A 24,347-nucleotide genomic window follows, 5' to 3' on the forward strand; every position below is an offset into this window, starting at 1 on the left:
TATTTTCAGTAAAAAGAGATTCCACTTTATTCATACTCTTATAGTGATCATCAGTTGTAACATCATTGGATGCAAATATAAATTCTGAATTTTAAATGAGTCTTCTATTTCATTCTTGGAAGGCTGATGCACAATTATATCCACCGAAACCTCATCATCAGTTTCCGTTGCGCTTAGAAATGGTTCCAGTAATTTAGAGCTATAGTGCTCAATAATATCGTCATCTGTAGGAGAGCTTGATGTATAAATTTCATTGTCAAGTTCAATATAGTCATTAAGAGTAGCATCGGAAGTTGTTTTATTTACTTTAAAGCACGCTGATATCAACTGGCTTTTGAACAAAGAAGCAAAATAAAAAGAAAAACTAAACAATTGGTTTGGAAAAAGGGACTTCCCCTAACACCAAAATGCATTTATTCTTAAAACAAAAATTCGACTTATAGAATGCACTTTCCCATATTCCCTCCGGCACAGAGCAAAATTTTTATTCAAGTTATAGAGAAATTCAAGTTATAGAAGTTCGAGTTAATAAAGCAGAATTGTATGTAACCATAGTGCACTATTTTTGGTTCGAGTTATAGGAAATTCGAGTTATAGAAGTTCGAGTTATGGAAGTTTGACTGTGTTTTAAAAAATTTTTTCTTGGTTGTTTCACTTGTTCATTTTTTGTTTGTTTATATTTTACACGTAACACATATTGCAAGTATTTCAAATTTTGTTAATTTCCTTTGTGGAAAATTTTTCCTAATTTTGCTTACTATACAGTCAAGTAACAATACATTCACACTGTCTCCTTTAGGCGGTTTTGCGATTATAGCCACTAATAAGGATGATTTGCCATACAAAGAGGTTTCATATAACCTATATAACCCTTAAAAATAAATTTCTCACAAGGGAAATGACCAAAATTTGAAGTATTTGTCATATATTAAAGTGTAAACAAATAACACCTGAGCTCTAAACAAAGACATTAGAAAATAAGTATAAAATGTATATAAATGATTTAATATATCACTTATATATTTAATTCTTTTGTGTGATATATTATTAAATAAAGTATGTAAAAGTTATAAATTCTTTCAGCTATATAAATGAGTTTATTATAATGGGAATGAGCTCATTAATATAAATAAACAAATGCCTAAATGAGACTGTATGAATGTACTATAAGTTAAAAAGAATGGAAGCTTTTTGTATAGTTAATGAAATTTACTTTGCAACCTCAAGTTACTTGATCTAACGAATACAGTGAAACCACATTATTACATAACGTTTATAGTATGTAACCATTGTGTGCTTAGTAAGTTACTTAAGTAACTTTAAGATTTTGTTGTTTCCATCGACATAAATTACTTGTTGCATGGGAAAGAGCTCTTATCTGTTTGCTTCTGTTTGTTTAGAAAAATTTCACTCAATAATATATTACACAAAATATTAAATCATTTACATATATGTTGTATGTATATCTTATTAATCTATTACATATTCAATTAATAATAAAGATTTTATTATATGCTTATTTTCTTAGTACATTTATTTAAAGCTCAGGTGTTCTTTGTTTACATTTTAAATATAAAATATATAACAAAAATTTCAAACTTTGTTGATTTATGATATTTATGAAATTTAATTTGAAGGGTTGCATTCGATATTTTTGGTTCGATTTTCTTGCTTTATTTTTAAGTCAGTTGAAAAGTAGAGAGGGTCTTTGTATGGTAAGCGAAATTTATTTAGTAAGATAAATTTATTAAGTAATCAGTGAGCACGTACTCTTAGTTTGTTTAATACATCATCTATTTTTTTTGGGTTGTTGTTTGGTGAAGCTGATAGCATGTTTTCACTGCTTATTTAGTAATAGTACATTCACACTGTCTTATTTCAGTACTTGCTCATTTATAATAAATTTTGAACGTTCCCATTATAATAAGTTCGATTATGAAGCTGAAAGAACTTTCATAAACTTTTATAAGCTTTAACTTAATAATATATGCATTTCATATATCAATTATATATCCAATTAATAAAACCAAAGATTTTATTAAATACCTACTTCTTCAGTGTCTTTGTTTACAGTTCAGTTGTTATTTGTTCACATTTTACATATAAAACATATGATAAATATTTCAAATTTTGGTATTTTTCCTTGTGGGAAATTTGTATTTATAGGTTACATTCGACATTTTTCGCCTTAAATGAGCAAATTTGTTAATAATGAGCATATTTATATCAAAGATTTTTGTATGGTAAATTATCCTCATTAGTGACAATAATGAGCAAAACTGCCTAAAAGAGAGAGTGTGAGTGTATTATTAAATATGTAGTTTGTTTTAAAATATTATTACAATATATGAAAAGAGAAGATGGAGTCATTTCTAATTGAAATATTTAATAAAAGAAGATATTAATATGTTATATTAATGAAAATTTATTGATATAATGATAAAATATATTAATAATGAATTTTGACTTTGAAATTTTCATTTCAAAATTATCCATTAATGCTTGAAAGTGTAAACAACATACAATTTCTGTTTATGTGCTTACCTTCCAAGCATGTTTTGAAGTGTACACAGCAGTTGTTTTGAAGTGTTGTTATATAGTTTATTAAATGATTAATTCATAATTTGTCCTTTATATTAATTATTTAGTTGGAATTTAGTATGAATTCGTAATATTTTGGTGTTTTAATATTGAGCTGTTTTCTTTAATTAACAATGTTAATATGGCGCAAAGGTATTCGCGGCATTTATCAAGAAGCTGGTTTGTTTATCTAACTAAAATAGTATTAGAAATAAATAAGCATATGAAAATGAGAACAATTGCAGTAAGTGTTATCAAATAATGCTTTATAATCCTACTCAAAGTATATGTAATATGTTTACGTAGAAAGTTTCACTCATAAACTTGGATTAAATGATTGAAACCATTGCTGCAGTATGGATGTGATATGTACGGAAATTGGAATTGATGCGCAACACGTATGCGAGACTGTTGTTCCTGGGCGTTTTAATCTAATATGTGATAAACAATGGTTACAAAATTTGGAAAAATATCGAAAAATAACTACGTTTCCTGTAAATCCGCTGCTAGATAGGCGTGTTCATCCAGTTCCCCTTAAACACCCCTGGACGCGAATTCTTGTTCAAACATTTAAAAAAAATACAAATTTAAATGTTTTTCCTTTGCCACATTTGGATACAATTGGCGCCTTCGATGCAGGCACTTTACCATTGTCGTTTTCCCAAGCAGTTGCCTATGTGTCAAATACAAATTTTAAGAACTTGTGGGAGTCGGCACATATACAGTATAGCGCAGCACGCACGAAATTCTGTAAAAAAACGAATCCTGGCAAAACTCCAACTTCAACATTAGTACCGTATGATTTTGCTTTAAAAGATTTAATACAACGAATATATAATTGCCCAGTTATTCATTGTAAACTTGATCGATACTTACATGGTGAAGAATTTTCCACTGACAGTTCGTATGTTAATAAAAAATATGGTAATAAATCCTTTACATAACATGGATGATATAACGATTTTTTATTTTATAGGTGTTACTGTCGACAATCATCCAAATATTTTGCCAGCTATTGTAGCAATAGAAACATCTACTCACATTAGTGTTTTATTTTATCCTCCTGCATTGATGACAAGTTTATATGACTGTATCACCTATAGTCCAGCTATACTTAATAAATCGCTAAACAAATCACTCTTTCTTATTTATCAGCTATTAGAGCTATTAAAGCATATGCAGTCGAAGGGACTGTTTTTAGGTGATGTGCGTTTACATGACATACTTGTATCACATAAGTTGTGGATACAAGTATTCCCAAAATTAGAAGCAAGCTTATTGAATATAAACAATGAAACACATAGTTTATCTTCACAAAGTGAAATCTTAACGAATGATATTAATTACTGTACTGATATTAAAGGAGATTCGAAAGTATTTATAAATGATAAAGTTAATGTTGAAAACACATTAAGTACAAATATCGATTCAAAATTATTTTGTGAATCGAACCAGTTTGCTTTAAGAGAGTATTGCGAAATGTGGTGTAATGGTCAACTATCTAATTTTGATTACCTAACAATTTTAAACGAAGTTTCGGGAAGAAGTCTTAAAAATCCGGCTTATCATCATATTATGCCATGGGTTTCAGATTTTGCAGCTCGCAATGGCTTAAATTGGCGCGATCTAAGCAAAAGTAAATATCGCCTAAATAAAGGTGATATTCATTTGGATTTAATGTTCTCAAATGCAAACAATCAAAATGCGACTGATGTAAGTAGTTCAAATTCTTTATGAGCAACTAAATCAAATTCTCGTTTGTGTATATAGAGTATACCTCATCATGTTTCAGATTTCCTTTCTGAAATTACATATTTTGTATATATGGCACGTCGTACACCGCAAAATGTGCTTTGCGAGCATGTACGTCCGATTTGGGTACCAGCGGAATATCCAGTTTCTATTCAACGCTTACAAGAGTGGACGCCCGATGAATGTATACCGGAATTTTATACAGATCCTATGATATTTAAAAGCATTCATGAGGATTTGCCCGATTTAGAAGTTCCAGGTTGGGCATCGTGTCCGGAAGATTTTATTATAAAGCATCGTGAGGCTTTAGAATCCCAACATGTTAGTGAACGACTACAACATTGGATTGATTTAAATTTTGGGTATGAAATGTATTATTTAATTTTTGCTTATCATTGTTATTGTTTTTATGATTAATATTTGTTAGTAGTTAGTAATTTTGTGCTTTAAATGATTTTTTTATTAAAATTATTAAAATAATAATACTATTAAATATTAAAAAAATACTATTATGATAACAATAGTTATTTAATAGAAGAGATTCCCAATAAAACGGCTAACTTGTAATTTATTTTGTGAAATTAAATAATAAGTGAAGTCTGTTTATTAGACGAATCATTTGAAATTTTAAGGTGGCTCATGAGCTATATTTCTGTTCTGCGTATTGTTAAAAATGTAAGTTACCATTACTTTAACACTTGCTATTAAAATTGGATTAGTTAATTTTAGTAACTTTTCGTTTTATTTTGCATTGCCGAGTCCTAGTTCAGCGTCAAATCACTTGTGCCAAAGTGTGACTCCTAAATAACAGTATTTCGTGACCTCGTGTATTGCCTTTCCTTTTAGAACCAAATTTCGGACCAAACGTCTATACATCACAATTTCAGATTTATTCATGTTGATTTCTAAATTTTAAGTTTTATAAATCTTAGAAATTGTAGAATTCAGATGTCATGATTTATTATAGCAATATCAACATGTATTAGAAATTCTGTATTAGAAATTCTGCATTAGAAATTCTGTGTTAGAAATCAACATTCCCAAAGGGGTCACACAAGCAGATCTAGGCGGGCTACAACATCAATAACAACAGAAATCCTGTGTTTGACCCTTCTATTGCTAGTCTATTACCTCTGAATTTATTTATGTCGTTTATGAATAATCTTATTATAATATAGAATTGTCTTATGCCATTGAATATTTAAATCAGATCAAAAATTTCCACTCCGTTAAACATTCTGTAACCGCAACCCAGGTGTGGCCAAAGTTCGACTGGACGCAGGTTTGTGCGTGCAGTACGGCAAGAGTACAGTTAAATGACGGTCCAGATACAGGAACCTGACTAATTTCAAAGGGGTAGGTCCAAAGGTCAACTGGACGGAGGTTTGTGTGCTTAGAGGGGCAGGAGAACAGATGGGCTATGTCACATTAGGAATAGACGTGTTTATGCGTAACAAGTAACTGTTTAGCGTGACTATATCCTGATCTCAATTGAGTTAAGAGAATTCTTGCTGCATGAGGGAGACGTCGTTATTACTGGGAGACGTTGGGCGGGAGCCTGCTGAGATCCGTGTTGTGGATCAACTTTGGCTTTGAAATAGGATACTAGGTAGGATAGGGGGACTGTAAATTCACGTTTATATTCGATTTCACTGATGTTAGTTCCATTGCAAAACGTGTCGATATATTTAAGAAGAGAGGGATAATTTTATTCGTATTATTATTATTATTATTATTATTATTATTATTATTATTATTATTATTATTATTATTATTATGTGTATTATATTTTTAAATACTATTATATTGTAATTAATATTTCATTAGCTTATTAGTTTGAATATTTATAAAAAAGAAATTACGTTTGATTTTATTTTAGTTATAAGCTGACTGGTAAGGCCGCTATAAGATCGAAAAATGTGTGCCTCAGTTTGGTTGATCAACATAAAAATCTATGCCAGCGTGGCATAGTACAGCTCTTCACGCATCCTCATCCAGCTAAACGTTTTCCATCACTTTGGTTCACTAAACTCGTTCCACGTTTAAGTTATTTACATAATTCAAACAGTGCATTTGGTGCGAGCAGTAAAAGTAAACTTCATAAAAAGGAGTCAATTAAACGTTTAGCTAGAAGTACTGAAAATCTATTTGCGGCGGATGATTCACCCATTGACTATCATATGTACTCCAGCAGTTCAGTTAGTCGTAACACAATCACATATTCACCACGTCTACATTTGCAAAAAACACTTATAAATGACGACCAACCTGGATCTAGTTTTTATCAACCAATTAATTTCATTGAATTACCTGCTGACTATACACCTTGTGCGTTAATGCAAAACTTAGAAACAACACAGAGTTTCTTCACACGCACATTCTCCGGACAAAAACTGATCTCAAATGAAAATAAAAATGCAACAGTAAACGACGTTTTCTTCGACTTAAACTCAAAAGGACACTCGTTCACTAACCCATTTTTTGCCACTTGTCCTAATTTCGAAATCAAAAGAACAGTATTACAACATGAAATGAATTCTCAAAACATCTCAATGCCTTCTTCGAGTTATTTGAAGAAGCATATACTCAAAACTATTATTTCTGAAAAAAGAGAACGTGAGTTGCAGGTAATTGGTTGTATTATTGTAGAGGTTTTTGCCATACAGAGATTACGTCCATATCTCACTAATAGTTTGAATTCTAATTTTTCGGAAAGGTTGTCCGCTTGTAGAACTGTCGCTGCACTTTACAAACAAGAAATTCCAAAATGCTTGCGGTACATTGTGCAAGTTTTATTGCAAGTGCGCTCATCAAATCAAGTTTCCTATAATGGTCTTCCGCCTCTAGGTTCAACTCAAATAATAGAGCCAATTTTTTCCAATTTAATACTACCATTTCCAAAAGTCTACAGCACAATTTACGCGCTTCTACGAAGCTTACGAGCGTTTGATTTGAGCGAAACTTTATTAAACCTTATTACTCATTTTAATTGCAATGGTGAAGATTGCAGCAAATATTCTGATCTCAATCGCAAGCGGTTAGACTTCGAACAAAAAATAGCTGAATGCAAAATTATGTCTTGTTGTACTTTTATAAGTGTTTTACTGGAGCCAGGCGGATATGAACAATTTTCGCCTGTGGAAATATTACTGCCTTATATTATTGATCTTCTCACTGCCGAAAATACATCAATACTAACTGCATGGAATCTCTTTGATCCTATAGCACAAGCTCTCGGAATTGCTAACACCCAAAAGTTTCTTTTATCACCTATTTTGAAACTTTATGATGTTACGAGTATGGAACGAGAGAGGCTATCTGCGGCAACAGAAACTGATCATCAACACAGTTTAGCAATAAGTTCTTTCAAATCTGAAAAGTCAGCGAAATTATATCATCATAGTTTTCTGTCACGTCTTATTGTGCGATTCGGTTTGCAATGTTTTTTACAAAACTTCATTACTCCGATAATTGAAGCTGTAAGAGGTTATAAGGAGCCTGCAGATGATTTGGGTTTTTATTATTATAATAATTTGAACAATTCATTTTTAAAGACGACAACAAAGAATTTATATTGTTCCGCTGATGATGAAATAAGCTCAACTGCGTTATTTTCCGAAATGACAGAGGAGCAAGTTAATAATAAGACTTCAACTGCAAATGTGATATGTAAGTTTGATTTACTAATTCTACTCAAAAAATGCAAACCTTATTATATTTATAGCAACTCAAATAAACAAGGAAGAAATTGAAGACATATTTATTTTTGATGATGACATTAAATGTGAACTTATATCTAATTCTTACACATCTGAAGAGAAATCAGAAGATTCATTTAAATTGCGATCAACAGTAGAGCTAAAAGAAGCAATATCGCAAAGCGAAACGCCAGAATATACAGATAGTGATATATTTACGAAACCAAGTGGTTATGAATCAACAACTGGCATTAAATCGCCTGAAATCAAAATTCCACCTATCGGATTAACATGTACAAATCAGCTTAGCACCATTAATTGCGAAATTGGTTCGAAAAAAAGTGTTAATTCCTTTGAAGAAATTTCTGGTGTTGTCGAAGAGCATTGCAAAGAAATGGAAATGCAGCAAAAAAACGAAAATACGGAATACGATACAAAAGTGCGAGAAGATAGAAAAGTATCGCAAGTTCCTCACGTGCATAAGACGACAGAAAGTGAAACCGTGCAGAGCCAGCGCATATCAGAAATGAGTGCAGAGAGTTTGGTGTGGTTGTCTTATCGTTTAGGTCCTGTGCTGACATCCCGTTACATTGCACGAAATTTGTTAAAACTTGCTTCTTTGTGTTATGTTGGACAAGAAAATCTGCTGCCAGAAGTAAATATTTCCAGTGACCATAACAATCTTAACAAATTTTCAATTACTGATGCTCGAGTTGTTGGTGACAGAACGGCTGATACAGTTTTTAAATGTTTAGCATCAATATCCGGTAAGTAAAATATATATTGTACATAACATATTTAGAATACATATTTAAAATACATATTTAATTAAAATTTATCAATACACACTCATATTTGAAATACACTGAAACTTAAATATCAGTACTAGTTTTTATTGAGCTAGTCTTTGAATTGTCAAATATGCTAAAAGAGTTTCTTCAATTATTGTTTTATATTGTTTTAAATAATTATACTACATAATGTCAAGCCTATTTATAAATAAGAGAGTTCCATAACTTGAAGTACCATTTTACAAAGAATGGTTCGACTTATGGAGACTTTGATTTAAAAAAGTTTTTTGTTTTTGAAAAAAAGTAGAATTATATTTTAAGTTATTTATGTATATTTTTGAAATCGAATACAGCCCAGAAGTTATAGTGAATTTTTAGTTAAAAGAGATTCCAATTTATTCCAAGCCTTATAGTGATCATCAGTTATAGTATCATTCGTTTGAAAAAAAAAATATAGAATTTTTAATGAATCTTCTACTTTATTCTTCGAAAGCTGATGAACAATTTCATACATCGAACCCTCTTTTTTCTCTTTTCGTTGCTCCTAGAATCGGATCCACTAATTCAGAGCTATAATGCTTAATAATATCATCTGTAAAAAAGCTTGATATACAAATTTCATTGTCAAGCACACTATAATCGTTAAGAGAAGCATTGGAAGTTATTTTATTTACTTTAAACTACGCTTAATAAATCTGTTTCATCAATTCACGGTCTTCATCAATTTTATTTAAGAAAACTAAAGGAATGTCGAAGGAATCTGTCGAAAATTGGGCAAACCCAGCTTTTTTAAAGCAGTGCGCTATCGTTTGAGTACTTGCATCAATATCTCAAGCTTTTGTTTCATGATTTATGCAATCCATAAGTGCAATATCCTGTTTTTTGTTTGCTTCTATACGCTTTAGTGGTTCTTTTACGATTCTATTGCGATAGTTACGATAGTTTGACTGTATTTCATTCGTGGTCTCAGGTTAGACATATCTATAGCACACGTATGTTGCATATGTCACAATTATCGTCTTGAGTTAAACCATGTTTTATCGGCACAATAACCATTTTTCAGCAGTCTTTACGCAGGAGGCATTACAAACATAGAATAGAAAATAAATATGTACATATGTTACTGGCTGCCAGAGAGCGAAACACTGCGACTATGATTAATCTTTTATGTTGCCTATCGACCCTTACTGAACGCAAGGTAATTAATCTTTCGAATAAAAGATAAAATATCAGCTATTGCGGGTATCGTAACTTCGGACAAGGATAGGTACTTCTGATCTAGCAGTTTCCTTCTTGCCCACATCCCAGTCGAACAGTTACAGTGAATGTGACTAGAGGTCTCATCGGTCTCTAAATCAGTGATGTATTCTGTTTCTTCAGATAGTTCCATCTTGTTAAGATTATAATGCAGGCCATAATGATCCGTCAGATAACCTATCCACAACACTAGTTTTGTTCTACTGAGGAGAGATATGCTATCGTAGATATTAGACTGGAAATTACTTAAAGTGTCGCGCCAGTAGCGATTTCCTTCGGCTACAAATCATTTTTCAAACTTATTATTTATTCTTTCAACTTATAGTACAGCAATGCTTAGGTGCACAGAATTGAGTGGATGATTCAGTTCTTGATTTATTATCTCTGAACTCGATGCCACTAATTCATCTACCAATATGTCTTTGTTTTACAGTAGCTGTAGCATGCCATAGCAATTTACTAGAACTTTTGAAGGATGATTTCAAGATGTCATTGCCTTAAATGTGGCTTGGGCTATCTGTATAAATACAGATATAAGCGCCTTTTAATCTTTTTTTAGTAAGGTTGTCACGATGTTGACCTCAGTGTACTGCTGATTTATTTAGCAAATAAAATATAATTTCACAGACTTTTCATACAATAAAGTAAAAATTTGTTATTTCGTGTTATTTCTATTATATACAGCATATTTATATTTACTTTCAGCTCTTTACGGTGAAGAGGTAATACTTTTTCAGTATCTCCCATATATTGGTGAATTAATAGTACAGAGCTCCAATCGCATAACTGGTAATCTTGAAGGTGCAATCATAAGTTCCTTACAGTTGTTAAAGTGTATAATACCATGTTTAAAAGATGTAACTATAATGGAACGATTAAAAGTAAGCAACTGTGTTATATCTACATATATTATATTATTATATTATTATTTCCAGGACATTCTAGAATCAATTTTATTGCCAATAGTGAGATTCCTAGATTCCACTCCTAAATTAATGCCTAATAGCTTTTTAGGCCGATCTGTATTAACACGCAAATTACTCGATGCTGTTTATGTTTTATGCATACGTATTGGTCCCGATATGTCAAAGGAACATTTATGCATTCCAGTTTTACGCCCTTTTTTTCTTATTTTCGACAAAGTTTATGGTTCAAGTGATTATTTAAAAACATCAAAACAACAAACTATGCCTTTTTTGCCCACTAACACTACTGCTTTTAAAAATGATACTGCTGGTGCAAGTCAAGATATTTATCGTGCTAATGAGGAAATTCGATATATTTTTAGTCCAGAACTTGCACATTCCGCCTATTTATCATTTTTACGGTTTTTGGGAGAAGCCATTATGCAGCGTACGCTTTTGAATTTACAACTTATATTAACACTTTGTCATGAGTATGAGCAACCCAACTACAAATCATCCATATCATCCACTAACACTAATAACTATAGTAATAGTAATGCGACAAAGTCAACCGACATAAAAGTGGAACAATGCTTAACCAATAGTTTTGGTACATATGTTGTAGGCAATCGAATTGAACTTGCAAATGCTGTTACTACTGAACAAACGAAACAAGATATCGGACCAATGGAAGTTTTAGATATGGTGGCATATAAATTCGAGCAGATACCTACAGGCAGGCATGTTAGGGGAAATTGGTTATCATATTGGCGTCATGAAGTCGGTCGTAGTGATCAGGATTCATCAATTAATCTAAAACAAATTAAACTACAATCTTTCAGCGGACACACAAATTCTGTGCGTTCAATAATAGCATTAGACAACGAAAACAGTTTCATTTCTTCATCAAAGGTTTGTGAAAAAAAAAATCTTTTAATACCAAATGTTGTATTCTACTGCTATAATAAGAATTTATTTGGGTTGGTTGTTTAAGAGTTGCAAAATTTCAAATGACAAGAAAATGACTACACAATTTGAGTAAATGAGTCTATAGTCCATTTTATGGCATCAGTTATAAAAAATGATCTGGCATCTGAAAAACTGTATTTTGAAGTTCCAATTTTTCATAGCTTTTTTAAATTTTTTCGAAGCAGTATCTCACGATGAGAGCATTGATTTTTTGTTTTTAAAGCTAGATTCAATGTTGATATCTTCACGTAGATCAACGGGTTTTGAGTTTTGTGAAAGTCAAAGCTCGACTTTCCGAGTCGTAGTGGTAATTAAATGCCCAAAGAACTGAAAATATCGAAGCATCCAATGCATATTCGAAAAAGTAATGGAGTTGTTTCGACTGCACGAACGTTGCGAATTTCCAAACATTCGTGAAGCATCCAACTTATTTCTTAATTGTTTGCCATAGTTACGGCAAAATATGGCCACATTGAGCTAGAGTGAATGTATTCTGAAATTTTGATTATTTTCACAAATTTTTGTAATTTGAATCAATAAAAAATAATTGCTCAAAAAAAAGATATGGTCGCTTGAATAGGTAAAACTTAAATTGTCTAACCCTATATATATATATTATAGAAATAAAAGAATATATTTCTTATATTCTTTTTTTTTATTTCTGCTCGCCATTAGTATTTTCGATAACTACTGCTAATATAAATATTTAGTGGTTATTGTTTATTATTTAATATTCCGCTGGGACTTGCTTGTGAAGTCCTTTTAGGGGGTGTTGAACGGCACTTGGTCGTCGTTGTTGACGAGTAGATCCGACCTTTCGTGAAATTCTGGTAAAGTAAATCGGTTTAACTAAGCTGTTAACTACTCAATAAAAAAATTCTCCAAAAGTAAATGTAGATCTACTGTAACAATACTGACAATGAACGATTAAATTAACTGATAATATATGATCAGTTTGTCTATAATGATCGATTTAATCATTAGTTCAAAATTGTATTGTAAAATACATATATTGTAAAATATGTAGTTTATAAATATTATTGATACTAATATACTCTTTCTATCTCTCTCTCTAGATAATTTGAGCATCCAATCACTTTATTCCCAATTGAATTTTCATGAAATTTCATTCTGTTTAGATGTTACATATTTTCATTCATTTGTTCATTTTTGTTATATATTTTGTTTTAATAAATCAGTAGCTTATATTATTATTTATATTTGCTTGTAATTTATCGACAATCTACTACTTAGCTCTTCAGATAGGACCTTTTTTAGTCAGTAAAAATAAATATTGGCTTGCGGTTTTTATTTATTTTTGTCTAGATATGTGTCGCTGAAGTATAGCTTCAGTGATACATATTCTTAAAAATGTTCTAATCTATATTTATCAATTAATTGTTTTTTTTAGTTCCTAATTTTTTTGTGAATTTCCTTCTGATCTTTCAGAATGGTTATTTTTTTGCAAAAATTAATAGTTTTAACCACCTTACTTGCATTTTTGCCAATTAATGTCACCTGTTGTCTATAATTCTAAAGAGTTCTCATAAATGGACTAACTTTTTCTTATAGTGTTATATAGATATTTTCTATCAAATGAATTAAATTCTCCATAATGAGTTATCAAAAGTACATAATAAGTTAAAGCAGAACCACAACAAACTAGAATCATTTGAACACTAGTTCTTATTGCATTATTACTTTTTGTTTAATTTTAACCAGAGATCCATAATAAAATTCATAATTTTGAAAATAAAAGTGCCTAACAATTTTAATTCGTCTAAGAAAAAATTCTTAGCGGTTATTTTTTTTTCGTCTTAAGAAATTATTATTATAAAGAATTTTTTTCATAATAATAATGAAATTTTTTTTATCTCCTGAGTTAAACATTTTCCAATTAATTTTTTTTTTTTAATAATAATCAATAAACTTTTTCTATTTTTAGGGTTAAATAATTGTTTAACCCTAATACTATGTTAAAACAGCTAAATTTCCTTAATTTCGTAAAAATGAAGTTAAGGTCGTGTGCGAGTTAGGCTAAGTTGCGTTCTAAATGAGGGAAATTCTAAGTTGTGCCGATAATGTAGTGATGTGTCGGTACGTGTTGTTAAATGGCTAAATGTGTGCAGTGCAAAAAATCCCAAAAAATTTCCCATTTGGTTTAGCATCAACTTAGCCTAACTCGCACACGTCCTAAGTTAATTTCGAAAGTGTTTATACTGTCCCAAATTAAGGAAATCATATGTTTTTTGTTTACAAAACAAATGTTAAAAATTATTTGCTCCAAACACTATTTGTATTTGGGAAATTTTAAAAGTTGATTGTTATAACTATAAAGGATGGCATTCAGTAGTTTATTATATTTAGTGGATTCCAGGTATGTGAATTCACTCTATTTGAAATTAATAACAGTTACACTTTTTTTTCTATATTCAAATTTAAAAATTCGCACTACTTTCAAAATATTTTCCCGATTTTATTAAAGTCAACTGTCACTGACATTTATTTAAAAAATAATGTCAACGAAATTAAGGTAATTTTCCTTAATTTTGTTCTTACCTTAAAACTGAATTTTATATAGAAAAAGCAACTTAATTTATCTGAAACGAAGATAAAATTAAGATTTTTGCGTAATTAAGATGTGTCTGAACATAGTATAAACAAAATATTTTTTTTTGTTATTTTGGGCTTAGCATTTCAGATTAAAATCTTTTCCATTTTTTTCTTAATAATTATTGACAACAACTAGCGTTTTTCTTTTATTTTTTTTGGGTTGTATACTGTACGATCAAAATTTAATCTTAAATAAATATTTCCATTTTTCGAGCCAAATTTCTTACGATCAATATATTTTATATCTCTTCATAACAATCACATGTATCAAATATTTTTTTTTATCATTTGCCAAGAGATATGTTGAAGTTTAAGCAGAGTGTTCATCTATATACAAATAAGGACTCATTGTTAACTCCCCAATTCTGACTAACAGTTTCTGTGAAAGATAGATTTAGGCAAAGATAATATTAAAGATAATAGATAGTAGATAGTAGAGATGATTGTTGTTAGCATTTATCTCACAGAGCAAAAATTCTATTAATTATTAATGTTTATTGTACAGGATAATATACAGGATAAAAAAAATCGTATCCTGAAAAACAAATATTGGGTGGAAGTTATTATTTGGAAACTATTTTGGACGTAAGAAATTTGTCCAAAAAAAGAACAAAACATGTTTATTGGAAATAAGAAATTGAATAAATTTTGACCTTAAAAATGATCAAGTTTTGCAAACTTTTTTTGTTGATTTATTATAATATAATAAATAATAAACAATATTTCTTTTTGTTTAATATTATTAAAATTTCTTATTTATTTTTGTTTTATTAATATAAATTATTTATTATTTACTTAATTTTTTTGTTTTTTTAAGCGGTGTTTGGGTCATTCTATCCTATATACCTAAATATTTTATTATTTTATAATTAATTGAGAAAAAATTATAATATTCGAAATATATATTATATATATTACTAGGATAAAACCGTAAAAATTTGGTCCTTGCGTAACGAGGGAGATGGTAAAACTATCAGTTCATGTCAATTCACATATACGGATCACAAAAAGTCAATCAATTCTTTGGCATATCTGGATGCAATGCGCTATGCAGTTTCCTGCGATTCGGGTGTTCACATATGGGATCCATTTATAGGACGACCATTAGGAATTCTGGAGTCACCGAAATATAATCCTGTTACCATAGTGAAATGTTTATCATCGCCTAGTCCATTATTAATAGCAGGTACTGCCGAGTCAACTGTAAAAATTATAGACTCACGATGTATGCAGTATGTGAATGAATGGCGAGTTTGCCCTGTGACTCAAGGAAATTTAACTATACGTTGTATCGCAGTGACACCATCTAGTAATTGGTTTGCGGTTGGTCTGTCATCTGGTAGTATTGTAATGCTAGATAGTCGCACTGGACAATATTTAAATGGATGGCGTCCAATTGAATGCGATTTATTGCAACTTACTGCACCAAATGACCATCAGCTGATTAGTTCAGCACTCGATCATAGTTTGGCTGTATGGCATGCTAACGATGGAATATTGCATTATCAATTAAGGTATGTTGCTCTACATATCTGATATTTGTTTCAGTATATAACAGTCTTTATTCTTTAAACTTAATTTTGTATGTTTTTTGTTTTAGACCCTCAACGGAACCGGCTCATTTTCTGCAAACGATTGGAAAAGAGTTAGTGTATGCAACTACTGGCAATCGTATTGGAATATATTCGGATATAAATAGCTCCCATGCTACCAATACGGTTATAAAATTACGGCCAGAGATATTTCGTGGTGTTTTGACTTCATTAGCTATACTTCCTTTGAATCGTTTATTTCTTGCTGGAAATGAAAGTGGAAATATAGTTCTATTTAGTTAATCAGAAATGTGCAATTGTTAACATTCCAACAAAATTTAGCATAATTATATTAAGAGCGAATTATGAAATATATATTTTATAATATTTAAATAATTTATGTTATTTTAACTATAAATACAATATAATATTTAAATGTAAATACATGCTTTTATTTTCACTACAAGAAACAGTGTCTTTAATTAAATGTTTTAGTTTAAATGTCTTCTTCTTTTTTTTAAATAGAGGATATTCTAAAGGTAATTGAAAGTCTTCTGATCCATTAAAATTCATCATTCTCTTTACCTTGCATTGTTTGATTTCTACAATTTGAATTGTAATTTTTTTTTAATTCGTGAACATATTATGCATTACGTTTAAAATTTGAAATATAATATTTGATTTATTTGAGTGTTAAGTTTTGTTTGACTTTGGGGAAAAACACAATTCTTTGTTTTTATTTATGAAGCATTTAATCTCAATTAAAGCTTGAACTCTTATCTGCAATGTAGATTATTAAAAATTCAATCTGGCTAATATTATGGAAGCAGTGAAAAGTTGTTTAGAAAAGAAAAAGGAAATCAATAAATATATCGAAATTCCTTCGAAATCGAAAGGCATAATTTCAAAGATTTTTAAATATGAAAAATAGGAGAATGATTTTAGTGAGGATAAGAATGTAATTGAATGTAATTGCAGATTGATAATTTCGAAATTCGAAATTCAGTATAATTTCGAAGATTTTCATGTACGAAAAAGAAGTGATAGTAATTGTAATAACGATGAGATGGCTTTGTTTTTTTGAATATTCATAAGATTGACAAGGAACGGCTAACAATTTAATTAGCTACTGAAACTGAATCATTAGTTACTGATAAGTCAAAGAAACACAATACCATGAAAGATCTGAATGGCAGCCCATGGAAAATGCTGCTCATAATAAAATACGGATAACCAAGAATCATTTGTAAACTGGCTTTGGTCCATGAAGAAATGGTATAAACAGAACATTAAACATTAAAACTTTCTTGGAATTGATTGAATAAAAATTTTGTGGTAATAGTTCCATTGCAGTTATAATCGTTTTACCAGGGTGTCATTCAAAAGTCTGAGATTTTATAGAGAAAGGAATACATACGAAATACTATATCGGACATTGAAGAATAAAAAAGTACATCCTTAACGATATACAGATAAACTGGATCATGGAAGAATGTAAAAAATAAATATTTATTAACTAATTTAAGACCTATGAATTTATTACTGACGCGGTTCAATGAATAGAAATGGAAGATTTAGGATCTGTTACGATTGAAATACAAGCACAATGAAGTGTATAATTAAAAATGTGTGCTTCGTAAACTTTGAGAATTGTGATGGCACAGAAATAACTGTAAATGTAATTAACATAAATTACCATAAAGTGAAAATGAACGAAATTTTAAATGTCCTGTTTCCAAGTTTCGATATCAGGAATGACGTAAATGTCACACAAATACACTCGTAGGACATTAAAATTTTCGTGGAGAGAATTTACAATTGCAGCTAAAGAACTTTAAAATAAAAAAGTATCTGGATCAGATTCTGATAAACTAGTCTGTACCCGATGGAGGGTACACAAGTTGTTTAATGCATTCCAACCACAACCAGATCTCTCTGATTTAGGTACCCGGACATGAAGGACACGAAGGCAACGAAAAGGCGGACCTTTGTGCCAAAAAAGGGGCAGAAGGACCATTCATTGGTCCAACTTCCTTCTTTGGCTTCAATAAAACGAACATAAAACAGGAGACGAAGAAATGGATCAAAAAAAGTATTAATGAATACTGGAATGGAATAGACGGTCTATATCAGTCCGAAAAAATTTTAAATTTTGATGCCAAAAGAGCAAACACCGCTCTTAACCTAAGCAAGAAGAGTCTTAAGTCACTCTCTGGTGCACTAACAGGCCACGCCACATGTAACAAACACCTATATAAAATAGGTATATCAGACACTAATATTTGCAAATTCTGCTGTGATGAGGAACAGTCTATGGAACATCTGATCACCAACTGTGATGCACTAGGCAGCAGAAGAAACAAAATTTTAGGTACATACCAACTAGAGGATGAAGACCTTAAAAAAATCTCTCCGAAGGAGCTGGTTCGATTCCTCGAAATACTAAATATCTAAAGAAGTGCATAATAGATCAAACTGGTCGCAGTGCATAGGGGCCGTAGCCTGACCCGAAAATCCCCAAATACCATTACCATTCCATTACTATCTGGACCAGATCAGGTGCCAGCTGAAATTTTAAAAATAATAAAGGAAAAAGAATTTTTTGTATTGCTGACAATGTACAACGTATGTCTGAAGGAGGGAAGATATATCCAAACTAAAATGATCAAGTCTTTCACTTCAACAAATCCATATAATAACTTATTGACGTTTTCTTTTTTTTTTTTGATATATATATGATGTTATTATTTGCCAATAATAACGCAATGATTTTTTATTATTGATATAAAGAATTCAATTAAAATATTGTACATACTTAATCGCATGTACGTATAATATTTATTAAAATGTAATTATACACAAAAATATCTCAATTTTATTTTTTCACTCCAAAAGTTAAGAACTTATAAAAATCAACAAAAATCTTGATAAAACTCAAATTTTTTTCCTAACTTCCATTTTTCAAAGACCCGATAAATCAAATCATCCATTATACGGACGATTTTTCTCATCCCTAGGGATTCGATTGGAGGTCCAATAGTAATAATTTTTTAAAATAATTCTATTGAAAGATGTTTATTTTTCCATAATGTTTATAATCGAATTGATCAAATTTTCTACATAATACTTATATACATAAACCCATTAATAGATTAAACGATATTCGTACTCAATACAAATTTAATTTTTTAATTTTTTTGTAGATAGGTGTTGGAATGCTTTATGCACCGTCACCGGAATGGTGTGTCCGACTCCTTTTGTGTAGTATACAAACTAAAACATCTCCTCTTTTGCTTCGGAATTTCTCCCCCGGGATCGCGTTCGCATTACTTCAGGGAGTATCTCTTATAAGTTTCAGGCTATCCAAGTTATATGCTTTTTGTAAAATCTGCGTTTAGGCATCCACTCCTGATCCGAATTGGAAAGTCTGCAGATATATAAATGTAAATAATAAACGGGTTATCATTATAAGTGGTTAAGTCAAAACTACTATTATCTACTCCTTCTATATTCTATGTATATATAAAGATTTTATATGCATATAGTAAAAGAAACAATTATGGTTGTGGTTACGTATAACTAATCCAATGAACATATTTACAAGTCTACAGCTAATGCAAACCATTTCCATTTTCAAAGCTTTGGTGAAATTAAATCATCTTGATTGCAATTAATCGTAAAGTAATTTCATTTTTATATCTTTAACAAATTTACAAAAATGGAATGCTTTTGATAGAAGCAGGAATACTTGAGGGACATATGGCACTAAGCGCTTAAGTATTGCATTAGTGTTTGTTTTCTTAACGTTAGCCGTAAATGAGTCGTAAGAAAGACTTTTGGTTTAGTTCTGATTTCGAAATTCATAAAGAAAATAAGAGTACGTATTTTTAATTGAAACGCACCGCGTTAGAATAATTTGCACGCAATGGCATGTACCGATACTTGAGAAAGGCACTTGAAAGTTCTATCGGCGCACACACCAGAGCCGGCCTTCATCAAAGACTTGCCTCGGTACGTCGACAATATTTCGAATTTCACACGTAGAACGCAAGGTGCAGTCAAGTAAAAGGCTCTTTACCATTGCCTTGTATTTTTAGGCGTTGAGTACTCTCATTTTAGTTCATTTGATGTTGAATGGTCGTGGGGTGATGCGTACGGTGCTTTGCACAACCTCTTTCATGTAATTTTGACATCCTCGTCAAGCACTTGTTTTCAAGGTAATAAGTTAATTTTCCATATCATCAAACAGTATTCGAAAACATGTTAATTATTAAATTATCACATTAAGTGATATTTGTACTACATTTGTACTATAATATATAATATTATAATACATACTATTTAATTATTTTATTTATAGTGCTCTCTCAAAAATGTGCTAGGGCACATTTACATAGGTCCAAAAATTTTGTACATGTTTTAGAACTTTGATTTTGAAAGAAACAGAAAAAGTGTTTAGATAATCCAACGTTCACGGAATACGTGTTCAAGTTTTCAAGCTAGCACTGTATTCAACATTACTTTGAGGTCCAATTTATATACAAGCTTAGACATATTACAATTTTGCAATATAGTCTTATTTTCATATAAGAATTAAAGCTTTTTTAACACTTTCACATGGGATGGGGAAATTGTTGGGGTAAGAGTTTAAGTAAAATTTAAAATAAAAGTTTTAAATACTATATAACTTCAGATATATGACGTTTGAGTAACGTTATAGTAACACTCATTACCGGGATTTATATCTACAAATTTTGATTGCCTATTTAGAGAAATTTGGAACTCTGAAGAGGTACTATCAGAATGGAAAGAAGCAATCATTGAGAAAATACCTCAGAAAGGTAGTTTCTCTGATTGTAATAACTGGAGGGTAATCTCGCTTTTTTCAGCGGTAAGCAAAGTTTTTGACAACATTATATTGGAGCGAATCATCCAACCACTAAATGAAAGGTTCCGTAAGCAACAAACTGGTTTGCGTTCTAACCGCTCATGCACTGATAACATTAATACTATGCGAGCTATCATAGAATCATACAATCAATCTAATACAACAGTATGTAAGATGTAATTTTTGTGGATTATGAAAAAGCTTTTCAGTCTATCAACAGGGAATGCATCTGGCAATTGGCGTTCCGTAAAAAATTTTAATATTATAATGAAAAGCTTGGAAAGATTCATATGTAAGGTACTCTACAAAGGCAGATTAAGAAATCAAGCCACGCATATACTTCAACCACGGGTGTCAAGCAAGGCTGTATTCTGTCACCACTCTTGTTCATTGTAGTTCTAGACTGGGTGTTTGAGATGTTTGATTCACAAAACAGTAGCCTAAATTGTTAAATCAGTTACGTAAAGAATTGTCGTTTGGAATAAAATCAATATAAGAAAAACTGATTGTATGCACATTCATGCAAATAATGCAGCGAGCTTTACAATTGATACCCCAAATATCGCTAATGCCGAGAATTTTATGCACTTAGGAAGTGTTCTTTCAATAGATGAAAGTGGAAAAAGAGATTTTAATGTTCGAAAAGCGCGTGGATAATTTGCCAGACTTAAAAACATATGCCGCACTAACAATCTCCACATAGACACAAAAATAAAAATTTTTAATGCATGTGTGAAGTCCGTTTAGCTATATGGTTCTGAAATCTGGCTTGTGACAGCTGAAACTAAAACCAAGCTTTAAACGCTTATAAATTGCTGTCTGCGAAATATAGAGTTATGGAGGTTCACAGGCTCAATAAATATACATCATGTAACTCCTATGATGACATCATGCAAACTGCACTAACCTGAAACCCTCAAGTAACATGACGTAGAGGTAGAACTAAAATGATCTGGAGGAAAATAGTACATCACGAAACTGGCAAATCGTTTAACGAATTAAGACAAAAAGTAAGATAATGAGAAAAAAAAAGAGTATATCTTCTCAGGATTTAACAAGAGCAGAGCATTTTTAAGAGACTAAGAGATTATCTTTTGCGAGTTCAAGTTGTTGAAATTGAAAATACTGTAAAGTCATTCTCAATATATTGTCATTACTAATATTTTATTTTATTCTATGATTTTAGATTTTATGTGACCTAGACATTTATGGATAATGTTTATAACTACGTCAGCCCAGTTAGATAACTATATCAGGAAGTATTGACCAAATGATTTTTAATTTTTTTGCTACTAAAGAAATTAAATAATATTTAATATTCACTTTTATGGGGTGTAAGGGTCTTTTATATACACTATTAAAAATTTTATTAAATTAATTTTGTTAAATGTTATATTAAATTTATTTTTATTTTCATTTTATTTTCATTTATTTGCATAATGATATTGTTCATATTTTTAGAAGTATAAGCTGCCACGGTATATTATTGCAGAAAGTCTTGATGCTCCTTTTTTTCCTGGTTTTCCAACAAATTTCAAAAACTTGTGGTAAGTAACATATGTTTTAGTATATTATTTAAATGATTTAAATTCATATTTGCTCTTGAAGACATTTCAGATCCATTCCATGCATCCATGTGGCAGCTAAATTAATAAGGTTCACTATGTCTATATTTTATTAAATGGGATGTTAATATTAAATCCTTTATAAATTTAAAGATTAAATGAGGTCCAGTGACCTCGTGCTGCTCAATTTTCAGTAAGATAAGTGAAGCGAACATAGTCCATTTAATTTGAATTGTAAGAAATGCTTATACTGTTACTTATCTTAAGTGATGCGCTTAGAGTGGGAGCCATTAGTAGTGAACTTTGTAAATGCTGTCAAGAAGAGGACGTAGTAGAAACTAACTACTGATTGCTTTCTTTCAGACAAAATTATTGCTACTCAAGAGATTTATGTTTAAAGGATTCGGGTCAGGTGGGTGCAATCAACTTAACAAAACTTGTTTGTTATAGGAACCCGATGGTTTTGTAGAGGTAATGAAGAAGGTATGTTAATCTACATACATTTAGATATTCTTAAGTAAGTACTAACAAATGTATCAATCTTGAGTATTGAACAGTTACTTTGAGGTACATTAGTCTTGAAATTAATGCCAAAGGATATTTTTAAATCTATCTTAAATTATAATTCTTTTTCAATTCGAATTAGTAAACGTGCTATTCTGTTTCTTTTTTTTTCATTCTTTCCATCAATATGTTATATTATTTACGATATTATATAGTAGGTATCCCTACCATTTTAGGATTTCTACAAATAATGTGTAGTTGTGTCTGTTCCTAATTATTAGTCTTAGTTCCTTCCTCCAACTTTAATTTCTTTTGCTTTTTAAGTCTTTGCAAGCTTTCTATTACAGGTGTTTTTGTGATTTTATGATATCCTTTAATTGGTCACTCACCAGAGTTCCATTTTGTAGATAGTTCTTGGTCACTAGTTAATGTAAATGTTGTGAAGATGTCTATTCGTAAATAACTGAAGCTTAGATTTCATTTCGTTTGTAATTATCATCATTTCGAAGCCATATCATAATGCTGGTTTAACACAAGTTTTGTATATCTTGGATTTGATTTCCGCGGCTATATTATTAGTTCACCAAAATATTCCATAATTTAGAGTAAGTTGTGGTAACTTTTTATATACAGTTCTCTTTTGCTCTTTTCACTCCACCATAATTAATATAATATTAATACAATATTAATATAATTAAGTATAATACGATTTTCCTACCGATTAAAAACCTGCTATTTTTAAATATTTTTCCAGGAATTTACATGGACTTTGTTTTTGAAATATTTATCTTTATTCTGGCTTTTGCTGGTACCATAAATAGTTTGTCTAGAATTAAGATGTTTTCCAGGAATTTACATGGACTTGGTTTTTGAAATATTTATCTTTATTCTGGCTTTTGCTGGTACCATAAATAGTTTGTCTAGAATTAAGATGTTATCAGTTTATTTATGATATGTAAAAAAATTATTCATTTTTAAATCAGGGTATGTTATTAAGTAATACAAAGATCTAGCCGGGAACTAAGATTAAGAGCAATGGTGATAAAAACGGGTATGTTGTTAATGTTTTATTGTGTATAACTTTGTATTGTGTCGCAGTCTTTAAATATAACTATTATTTTATATAGCAAAGTAGTTTAACTATCCTTAATACTTACTTTAATATTTAAATACTCAATACTTTCCATAAACATTTAAGTTTCATTAATCGAAGATCTATTTAGTAAAATATATCGATATTCATACTCGTATATTGTTTAACTACCAGTTTCTTTATTATTTTTACATTAAATA

The 24,347-nt window shown here is 30.4% G+C and overlaps 1 protein-coding gene across 1 annotated transcript; it reads left to right on the plus strand.

Annotated features, from left to right (window-relative positions):
- The first annotated feature begins 2,602 nt into the window (after positions 1-2,602).
- Positions 2,603-16,455, plus strand: LOC119687019 (WD repeat-containing protein 81). Its single transcript, XM_038101164.1, has 10 exons — positions 2,603-2,824; positions 2,887-3,504; positions 3,557-4,293; positions 4,351-4,694; positions 6,212-8,001; positions 8,057-8,797; positions 10,784-10,959; positions 11,014-11,895; positions 15,487-16,079; positions 16,166-16,455. The coding sequence occupies exons 2-10, from the start codon at positions 2,937-2,939 to the stop codon at positions 16,398-16,400; spliced, it is 6,066 nt and encodes a 2,021-aa protein (XP_037957092.1). The 5' UTR covers positions 2,603-2,824; positions 2,887-2,936; the 3' UTR covers positions 16,401-16,455.
- The last annotated feature ends 7,892 nt before the right edge of the window (positions 16,456-24,347 follow it).

This window comes from Teleopsis dalmanni, chromosome X, assembly GCF_002237135.1.
Source record: "Teleopsis dalmanni isolate 2A chromosome X, ASM223713v2, whole genome shotgun sequence".
In the NCBI taxonomy this organism is placed as follows: Eukaryota; Metazoa; Arthropoda; class Insecta; order Diptera; family Diopsidae; genus Teleopsis; species Teleopsis dalmanni.